Genomic DNA, 11293 nt, shown 5'->3' on the forward strand with positions numbered 1-11293 from the left:
GCTTTACTTGAAACTTAGGTTTCTTGTAGGCAGTTAAAAGACAGAAGAATTAAGTGTGAAAGGTATAGAAGTGACCTTAAATTACATTCATTTCACATCACTGAATGTGTAAAGGTGACTGTGCAGTAATTGTATGAAGTAAGTGAAACAATGCATTTCATTTATTAAAATGTTGCCTGGGTGGTCCTTTGTTACAGTGTATTGATTTCCACTTGTGGTATTTTTGTTCTGTTTACATGTTAATGGGATAAACTCACTAGGCAGAAATACCTCTTTCCAGACTTGACCATTTGGAGAACTGTCTGGCTTTATTTAGGACATGCTCTGATCCACACATCTGTGAAGTGGAAATTGGAGAGATATGCAAGACTACAAGGCAAAGTTTGTTAGGCGACCAACAGCCTTAATTCTTTGCCAAGGTATAATTATCCGTACTGTGTTTTATAGGTCCAGGTAACTGCAAGGCTAGCCAAGATAAAGGTGTCAAGTGTTCCAAAGCATGTTGTGCTGTGGCAGGGTCAGAGAAGGCTAAAGGATTCATTCTGTGCTGAAGATGGACCTAACTGATCCCTGATGAAGACTAATGGTGCTGCCCAGAAGCTAGACTGTGAGTGCATGAGATACCAGAAGATGTATTGTATTGGCTGAATGACTTGGACTTGCTTCATACATCATTGAAAAGTGATGAACATAATAGCTAGTAGGAATATCACCTGGATTGCAAACGTGGTCATCCACAGCAGTGTCCCTAAAGCAGTGGATTATAGGGTTACGTATATCTGGCTGTGTTTAAGAAAGTTCAGCTAGAAAGCCAGCAAAATGTAAAGTGAACTAATCCAAACAAAAACAGTTGCCAAAGCACCGTTTACCTCTGTGAGCAGTCTTTCTCCACCTCTCACATTCTAGAGTTGGTAACTCAGACAAGTAAGCATATTAAGAGGTTAGGGTGATGAAAACCTGTACAGTTAAAAATAACTGTACAAAGATTTGTTTTTGTAACAGTAACTCACATACATGTCACAAAGCTGTCAGTATGCAGTGAGATCTGTAAATCAGCATCCATGGACTGGCTGTCCTGCTCTTTTCACCTGTGTGGTAAATATTCACTCTCCAGTTACCCAGCTGTTTCAAATGAGTGGGTACAGAGCAGGGATGGATGTGTGCACATGCACGTGCACACCTCTGTAGGCAGTTTGGTGCATCACCATTGCAGGCATGTTTTTGGAATGTGTGAGGAAATCAGAGTGTCTAGCAGAAACCATGCAGACACAGGGAAGACCCATCTGTTACATCTTTTTATGTTCTGTTCTCGGATGTCTTAGAATTACAAGGCAATGTTCAGTTTTAGACCCTTACCTGTCTGAGGCAATGTTTTCTTTTCGGCCCTTACCTGACTGAGGCAGTGTTCACTTTAGGATCCTTAACTGACTGAGGCAGTATTTACTTTAGGATCCTTAACTGAATGAGGCAGCGTTTACTGTCGAGCCCTTACCCAACTGAGGCAGTGTTCACTTTAGGATCCTTAACTGACTGAGGCAGTATTTACTTTAGGATCCTTAACTGAATGAGGCAGTGTTTACAGTCGCGCCCTCACCCAACTGAGGCAGTGTTCACTTTCAGACCCTTATCCAACTGAGGCAGGTGTTGCTTTTCAGCCCCTTACCCAACTGAGGCAGGTGTTGCTTTTCAGCCCCTTACCCAACTGAGGCAGTGTTCACTTTCAGACCCTTATCCAACTGAGGCAGGTGTTGCCTTTCAGCCCCTTACCCAACTGAGGCAGTGTTCACTTTTGGGTACTTACGAGTGAAACAGTGTTCACTTTAGAGCCATTACTTAAGTGAGACAGTGTGGACTTGGCCTTATTCCATGTTGATGTACATCATACATTCAATAAACTTTGTGGAATATGTGTCTGATGTTCGTTTATGTTCTATAGCCATCTGGCTTAGTTGGTAAATAATTTACATTTTTCTGTCATTTGGTATTGACATTTTGATGCTGTACTCTGGAACTTAGAGTCATTGTTCATTCATGTTCTAACAACAGAATATATAAGCAGAGAAACTTAGATGCTTCTGGCTTTGGGAGTCACATTCCTTACTAGAATGCATTTTCTGTTAGTAGAACATCATGTTATAATGTCATTTGCTCTTCTTTGCTGATTTACACCTGGCTTCTAATAGTGCAGGATTTATTTGGGTCATTTTGTAAACTTTTAAATGGCTGCTGCTTATATATGCTTTCATCACTGAATTAGAAGTTGATGAACCAGTCTTTTCTTTGATGTAATGTTCAAAGTATTATTGGACTACCTGTCACCCCCCTCAGCTTCTGATTATTACAGGGATAAATGACAGCCTAGTGACATTATTTCCAGAAATTCGAAATTGCACTTTATCGAAGAACAGAAGTACGAACCCATTTCAGCAAAATGCACTTTCACAAATTACACTTTACCGAAGCACAGTACAGTGGGGGTAAGGGAGTATATCCTTTTCCCCACTGTAGTGCGATCTCAGAGTTAGTATATTTAAGTAGTGGGGGTGTGGAGGGGTGCATGGGGGCACAGCCCCTCTGCAAAAATGTGTTTGTAGTATGTTTTATGTGTGGCTTTGTGCATCGGTAAAGGGTAATTCGCGAAAGTGCATTTTCGCTTAAATGCACTTTAAGTGGGTTCGTACTTCTGTTCTTTCTTCAATAAAGTGTACTTTTGAAGAACAGAAGTAGACCCATATATATATATATATATATATATATATATATATAATTTGATCTATGCTACTACTGGCTCTATAGATACACAGACCGATTAAACAACAAGGCTTCAGTGTATGTTTTCTATAAAATATGACCTGCAGCAAACCAAGCACTGTAACAGCCCTAAAATCCATCACAAACTTAAAATCCTGAAAAAAAATATCTTGGGAAGGTTTCCATGTACCCCTCCCACACTAAATATAATCACGTCCAACATTACCACACTTAAGGGTTCTTCCAGCAATGGACAATTTTGGTGATGTCAACTTCCGCAAACAGCTATAGTGTGTTATAATTATTGTGAAAGTTGTTCATTTTCCCAGTTTCTTTCTTTCTTGTTTAGTCAAAAAATTCAGTATTGGTCAAAGTAAATGCGACCTTCTAATTATTTAGCGTTTATACATTTGTCTCCAGTGGGAGATATCTGGTTAACATGTGTCCCTTTTCAGGGGCAACCTAGGAGCACTGTGCGGTTAAGTGACTTGATCAGAGACACCAAGTAGGTGAAAAAATGTGAAAGGAATCAAACCCTGTACCCTTGAATATAGGAGTCAGTTTAACAGCTAAGAACATTAGTCCTCTTGCTAAATGCCAGACTTTCTTCTCAAGAAATTATTTTTTTCTCCTGATATGTAGGTCTGCAATAAATGGTGTGCATTAATACATGTACTTTACTTAAGTTCCAATATTACTGAATGACATGCATATGCTACACCTCTGCTTTTGCCTACTGCTTGTGATGTTCATTTCTTTTCTTAGAAACATTTTGCTGCTGATTCATGACAACTAGATCAATGGAGTTCAGATTTTGTCAACAATTCTCCTTGATTTATGGTGCAGGGTAGATTTTTTATTATATTTTCTTCTTTCCCTTCTAAATTGAATTCTGAGTTCACATTGAATTGTGGGATCTTACTTGTAGAGCACTGAACTGACCAGTGTCCATCTACATTTTTTTTGTAACTAACAAGCTCCTGTCTTTTGACTGCATAGGTACCTTGGAGACTTTTGTTTCCTTCATCCTCAGCATGGTAGTCTCATATGTGAGGAGAGACATTCTGAAAGATTTATATTGCATGTGTTATTGCCAAAGTAAATATTATTAGCTTTTGTTGACAAATTATCAGTTATACATTCTCTAGGCTTATTATTATTATCACATGTCATTTTGCCCATATTTTTAATAAGCTGTTTGTGGGTTAAGATTTTTTTTTACATGGTGTAGCTTTGCTCTAGTTACTTTCTTAATAGTATTGTATATCCCTGTAGGCTGACCTTCTTTTATAGTGCAGGGTTCTGTGTGTATGTGGGGGGGGGGGGGGTACCATTCTTCAGGAGAATATCCTTGAGTAAGAAAGTTTACTCAAAAGATGGTATTTGAAGGAATACCAACAGGAGGCATGCATCTTCCAGATTCCATATTTCCTAACAGGGTATTTCTTTCACAGTGAGTATTTTTTGTTCTGCATCGTGTCGTAAGAATGTTTAGATGGACCTGCTGTCTGATCTGTGGTACAATAGTGTTTTTTGATGACTATTTGTTATTTATCCTTGCTCATTTAACCAGTTGTTTCCAGTTGCTACTGGTAACCTATATTTTATGGCTCAGTAAGGATCTAACCTCACAGAGGGAGTTTATTACTATTATTATTATTATTATTATTAGTAGTAGTAGTAGAAGTAGTAATATTAGTAGTAGTAGTAACTAACCCTGTAAAAAATACCCATCACTTACCTTACACAGTCTGTCACACCCAGGTGAGACCTGTGAACTTGAATTAAGTATTAAAATGTTAATTTGGTTCTGAAGCCAGAAGTAAGTTGTCATAATTTCTAGGAAGTCACCATCAATTTGAAAAGATCTGCAAATTCAAGCTTAATATTACATCTTTGAGGGAGATGCTTTTTACAAAGAGACATTTGTAAACATTTTGTAAAACATACCCACCTTCACCTCTATAAGTAAAAAAACAGACATTAGAAATATTTTATAAAATACCTTATAAATACATTCATAATTTAAACTCCAAACAAGGGTTGGTGCATATTTCAAAACAGTGTTACATTGCAAAGGAGGTTGTCATTACTAAAATGAAGGCAGTGTTTCTGATTTGTACTTTGCAATGTGACGATTTTAAGTTTGAGTGCTTGTACTTAAATTCTTAAACTGTAGATAAATGTTTGTATAATTCCATCTTGGAGACCACCCACCCACTGTAGGAGGGTTAGAAAAAATGATCAGTGTGTGAATTAAGCTGTTAGCCAGCATGCATTTATTTTCTTACAAAGGCTTGCAAAACTGTGTTGTTAATGGCTTGATGTTAAGGGCATTCAAGAAAGTTCTGTTCTGAGCCCACCAAGTTGCATTTTAACGTCTAACTTTGCTTTAACCAGCATGGTCACCTTTCACTTGTTATCATTAAGTCTTAAGTTGCATGCATATTTAACTGTAGCATATTTTGATAACGAATGCTTTACAGCTTAACTCTAAAATTCTAACAGTGTGACTTGCTACTTGAAACTTAATAGCAGAACTTCAGTAAGTAAGTAGCTGGAATTCATTGTCTGACTCCTTCCTTTTTCATTAACTCTTCACTGTACCTACAACTGTCCTTTCATTATTTGTTTTGCACTGCTACCTTTGTTTTACTTTAAATGACTTCTCTGTTGAGTGCTAGGGTATGTTCATCACTTCGTTTTGATATGAAGAAAAGGTAGATGACTGGTTTAGGAGACTGTTGCATAAGAAAGAGTCTGGCTGTAGTCTGGCCCAGCAGTTGCTTGCTACATCTGTCATGGCTGATGTTTTGCATTCAAAGACCTTTGATAAGTATGGTTATTTTTTGGCAATGACTAAGAATGCGTTCAGTTTGGCAGTGAAGTGTATCTTGAAACTAATCCACTTAATTTCAAGGAGGGGGGTAGTGTGGGGGAATTGGGGGTGTGGTATGTGTTTGAATGCCAGTGTTTACAATTTCAGGATGTTTCTTATTACAGTTGAGTGATGGTAATAAGGTGGACTAGTGCTGCAGCAGTGAGAAACATGAAGAAAATAGGCATATTACAAAGTGAAAGGCTGTAGATCTAGCAAGAGCCTATTTTGTGACATTTGCTGTCATAAAATATAAGGTACTCTGCTTTAAATGTAAACACTGGTTCTTAAAATGTAGCCTAGAATGAAAAGCAGTGAAAGTAATAGTTGTAAATGTAATTCTCAGGAAGTCAGGAAAGCAGTGAATGATGTAAGATGCACTGGAGACATCAACAAAATTTACCAGTGCTGTGTACCTCTCAGCTGTCCAGAATTTCACAAAATGTCCAGATTTTTGCCTCTTATTTTGGTCTGTTCCTCATACAATTTGTACTTTTCTGGCAGGTTATTGAGGACTGTCATTGTTAATAGTGATAGATATTTGAGTTTCAGTCTTCATATCCTTCAGAAAATACATGCATAAAAATTATGTGGGAAAAAAAAAAAGAAAATACATGCCGGTGCAAAAACTGTTAGTGTAGCAACTTTGAAAATTTGTAAGAGTAATGTTTAAAAACTTGTCCCTGATTTTTGTCCAGAATTCTTACTCTAAGAGGTTGAGAGGTATGTGGTGCTGAATGAAGAAAGTCAGTAATGATACCCTTTTGTCAACTAGGTAGGCTCACTGGACAGTTTGTCCTTTTTCAGGGGTGACCTGGGAGCAGTGTTTAATTAAGTGCCTTGCTTAAGGTTACACTGGGAAAATGTGGGATGAGGGAATCACCACAGGACCTACAGCTCACAGCTTTAACCGTGTGTGCCCATCTGCCAGACTGGTCAATGCATGGTTTACATGTGGTGGCACCAGTTACTTCAGATAGTATGTCCATTTACCAGGGATGAGAAACATTCTTGTGCTTAATGAATGAAGCCATTTAGAGTTTCATCTCACAATTTATCTGGATTCAATGCTGCCTGCAGTGCTTCTATAGCAGGAATAACTGACTATGACTACAGAACTGAATGTTGAGTTGTTAGTGTAAGGGGGGGGGGTCCATTTATTTGTCATTCATATTGCCATGTGATAATTAACTGCATGTTTACAAAGAAATACACACTGACACAGACATAAGTGACCTTGTTTGTCTGCTTTAACAGATGATGGATACACGTAAATTTTAAGTTGGGCTTGAAAAATATTTTACTATTAGCAAGTCAAAATAAAGAAAGGGGGATGCTTGCCTTAGCAGTAAAATGTGTTAGTGAATGTGGGACCATGCTGAAGCCTAAGAACACAGCTAGCTTTATGCACTTGGCTACAAGGGGGTAGGGCATACAGTTTTCCTAAATGTCTTCCTTAACACTGCATTTCATTCTTCACTAGATGGGAAAATAGAACATTTGTGGGTTCAAGTACTGGTTAACCATCTCATTAGCGTTCTCAACTTGTACAGAAATTATTATTGTTGTTGTTATTGTTTTAATCCTGTGTGCTTCCTTTAAGTGCAGAGACAGATACAGGGAATAATGCAACCCATTAACTAGAGGCCTTGTATGCTTTGTAGAGTGCATTGGTGATTGCAAGTATTTTTAGCAGAGGCTGGAGGTATATATGGATTTACAAGCTATTAAAGCAAAACAATTGCCTATTTCATGTTACTGATCGTAGGAGAATTGTAATTTCTGAATACATTGTTTGACATGATCTTTTCAACCTGCTATTTTTGTAAAACAAAATACAACTACCCATTATGAACCATGTTTAATGCTACCTTCATAAATATGCCTTAAATAAATCATGCCATTTACAGGTAAAGCCAATATTGCTGTTTCATCGAGGGCTTTGATTATTTTACAGAGAGATGTACTACAGTCTAGATGTAATGTTTACTTCCCCTGCACATCAAATAGTTCAGAATTAAGCCACAGCCTGCAAGCCGTAGAACCAGTTATTCTTGTTATTTTTACTGATCTCTTGCTTTCATTTCTATTCTGTGCTGCTTTCCTTTTACCCTTTTCTTTTGTAATTCTTGGTGTGGTTCATAACAGAAAGTTTGGGAATGAACATAAAGTGTTGCAAATGTTTGTCTCCTTTAATTAAAGTTTGAAAATTCAGCTAGACACACTTATGCAGCCGGAGCATGTTTTTTTTAAGGACAGTGGTTTGTTTAATGCATGCTGGCTTATTAAGTTGTAGAACTATCCGGATCCCATTTAAATGAAGGTATGTGGTTTACTTATTTTAAAAGCGAGAACTGTTTGTTGTAACTTCTTTAGAAATGTGTGAAAAAAAACAGGTATGTTTTCTGAACAGTAAACCCAAAGCTTCAAGTGTAAGCCTTGCATGTTGTAAATATTTGTTGCTTTTTAATTTACTTTACACCATGTTATCATTACACTTCATACCACAGATAACATTTTCTCTTGGGTCTGCTGTATCCTTTATTTACAGATGACTCTTTCCCTGTTTCTAGGAGAAAAAAAAAGTGCATTCGCTACATACAAGGTGAAGGCAGCTGCGTCAGTCCACCCTCTTCAGATGGCAGCTTATTAGACTCTCCTCCTTCCTCTCCTTCCATGCTAGCCTCTCCTGAACAAGACTGTAAGCCACAGACTGAACAAACACAACCTCTGTCCCTCACAATGAAACCGGACCCTCTGGCACACTTGGCCTTGCCTCCAACCTCATTAACATTATCTGAAAACTCGGCTAGCAAGTCCAGCACCATGTCTGCAATTGTTTGCCAGAATGGGACATTAGATCACCAAGCTGCCACTTCCCAGCGATCATCCTCGTCACTGGCACAGCCATCGACGTCGTCCTTGCATTCCCATAATTCTTTGCCTGGGACACAGCCCCAGCCACTTTCACTTGTAACCAAGTCTATAGAATAGAGCCTAGCCTAGAATTTGATGTTTTATTTCATTTGTGCCACATGGCTAAATGTTAGTTGATGTTTTATCGAGTTCATTGGTCAATATTTGACCCATTGTATTTCAATTTCTCCTTTTAAATACGTAGATTAAAAGCCTCATGATTCTGCCAAAATTTTTATCAGCAGCTGTTAAGAAGGTCTTTGTAGCATTTAAAGAAAACAAAACATACAACTGTTATGTAGTTCTAATAGGTAGATTAGGTTTAAGGACTAATTTCACAAGGAAAATTTAAAGGAGCCCTTACAGAAGGAGTTGGTTCTTTTTTATTTGTATTAAATACGAGCTTGCGAACCAATCATTTTACATCTGGTTTTTAATCTTAAAAATATGGCACAGTGAATGCAGTGCCATTTCTTTTATTGTGTGGAACAACTTTTATTGTGATGTTACTTGTTGTTGTTTAAAAGTACAAAAACAATGTTGGGGGGTGTTAATATACATTGTCCATGGCGTTGTTTTTTGGGGGTCAGGGAAGGGTACTGCAGCTCAAGAAAATGAAATATGACGCTCATGGACCAGTAGTATTTATTGCTTTAGAAATTGCTTGTTGTATCATGTATGTTGTTCTTTTTTAAATATGTTTTCCTTTACCTAAAACATTGTATAAAGTTTTTTTTCTTAGTGTAAACATCTTATATATAAAGAGTCATTTGTACAAATTATTATTTTTGTTCATTCTGCAAAACAGTTTTCACTAAATGGACATTATAGACATGCTTATCTATCAGAGTTGCATAAAGTTGCTTAAAAGCCATTGCATAAAACTTGAAGAGAAGGGGAACACTGAAGATAACTCAACTGAAAGCAACTTCCCTTCAAGAACTGCAGAGAGATGTCCTTCTCATCAGAGATGAGAGGCTGGGTACATATTTTTGTGCCAAATCTATAGCACATAATTAACTTTTTGCCCCATTTCAAGACTATACCATTTTCCTTTGGGTTTATCCCATTTTGCTGTGATGTTACATAGATAGCTATGTATGTAGTTTTAATGTCGCTGTAACAAATGTGTTTGGTAGCAAGACAGTCAAAGAAAACTTCAGATTCAAAAGGAACTCTTGTTATAAGATGACACCATACGGGCCCAGGTTCAGAACACTAGGATATATCCATGGACATTACAGACTGCCACTTTATGTACATTATTACATATAGATAGGTAGCAACCTTTAAAAAAATCAAGGCATGTTGATGTTGCAAAAGACTGTACAAAGCTGAAAAAATGTGCATCCATCCATTCGGTGCCACTGTAGTTGATTGACATGAATCAATTGTAAAACTGTCTCAGTTTTTTTCTCTGGTTTACTAAGATACGCTAACTATGACATTTTTTGTGAATACTTTGAATGTTTCCTAACAGCTGTGATGTTCCTGTTCTGTTTTATGCTCTTATTCCGATTTCATTTTTAATGGTTTGGACACCATTTTTGTAATGAATTCTTGTTCATGCTGTACAGTATCTGTAGCATGCAGTTCTGGATTAATAAAAGCAACTTAGTATGTGCATATGGTAACTTGTCATGGGCTTATGTTAACAACAAAATTATTTCCTGCTGTCCACTGTCTGGATTTTTACAATTTATTTACCTCTAGATAACCAAAATCATATTTTTTATTCATGTGTTTGGATTGCAGCAACCCTTAAAACTAAGTGGTTCCTTAGCTGAATGTCTGGCTTTACTGGAGTTTGATTCTGTAAATTCATGGACAGAACTAGCTGCTATCGCTACTTATTCCTCATTGTCTTTTATTGTTATGCGTGCGACATTTCCAGAATTTGTTCTTGTCCCCTGACAAGAACAGAATTTTGTATAATTTGTGCATTTAAGACTGTGCAGGTAAATCAACAAAATATGTTTTGTTTTGCTTCCAGTGCTGCTATTTATTTGCTTTAAATTCATTGTTCTGATTATTTAACATACTTTAGTTTGTAATCTTGTGTGTGTATTTATCTCTCTCTCTCTCTCTATATATATATATATATATATATGTGTGTGTATATATATATATATATATATATATATATGTGTGTGTGTGTATATATATATATATATATATATATATATATATATATGTGTGTGTGTGTGTGTGTGTGTGTGTGTGTGTATATATATATATATATATATGCGCGCGCGCGTGTTTGTGTGTACATGTATGTGTTTGTGTACGTGTGGATAGATGTACATATATCGGGAGAAGTGACAAGTAGATCTAGTGGTAAGATTTGGGTTATGACATTTGTGTAAGTTGGTACCTGTCTCACAGTTTTGACTCATGAGACCAGAGTTTCATTTTATCACTTTCCCTATATGTGTACCATGGGTTATGTTGTCTGGAATCGTGTGTGTTTTGTTTCAGTTTCTCGTAATGCTTGCAGAAGTAGATCTTGCATTGAGAAGCCTTGTCCTGTGTGTAGATTACATGGGATCCACCATTCTTGTACCGTCTTGCATATCTCTCAAAATTTCAGACTCCTGTACTTCAAGACACCCCCTTCTGTTTCCTTACGGTGTCACTTTGCTTAAGGGGCTTGGAGTCCCGAAGAGTCTATATTTCTTTCTTGTACTCTCATGCAGTTTAAATTATTTCCTACTGTTCATCATTAGGTCTTGCATTTGATACCTGAAA

General features: G+C 37.1%; 1 protein-coding gene across 36 annotated transcripts in view; it reads left to right on the top strand.

Annotated features, from left to right (window-relative positions):
• TCF7L2 (transcription factor 7 like 2) overlaps positions 1 to 10171 on the top strand; it is a 677777-nt gene extending 667606 nt beyond the window's left edge. For 12 of the 36 annotated variants that reach the window (XM_044055854.1, XM_044055855.1, XM_044055859.1 and 9 more), the window contains one exon: positions 8203 to 10171. In XM_044055854.1, the coding sequence (XP_043911789.1) occupies positions 8203 to 8623 (421 nt within the window). In that variant the 3' untranslated portion in view covers positions 8624 to 10171. Of the gene's footprint in view, positions 1 to 8180 lie in introns of all 36 variants that reach the window. The other 24 variants (XM_044055882.1, XM_044055866.1, XM_044055873.1 and 21 more) reach the window with 6 other exon arrangements.
• The last annotated feature ends 1122 nt before the right edge of the window (positions 10172 to 11293 follow it).

The sequence above is a fragment of the Protopterus annectens genome, chromosome 14.part0 (assembly GCF_019279795.1).
Source record: "Protopterus annectens isolate FY-2018-M chromosome 14.part0, PAN1.0, whole genome shotgun sequence".
NCBI classification, from domain to species: domain Eukaryota; kingdom Metazoa; phylum Chordata; order Ceratodontiformes; family Protopteridae; genus Protopterus; species Protopterus annectens.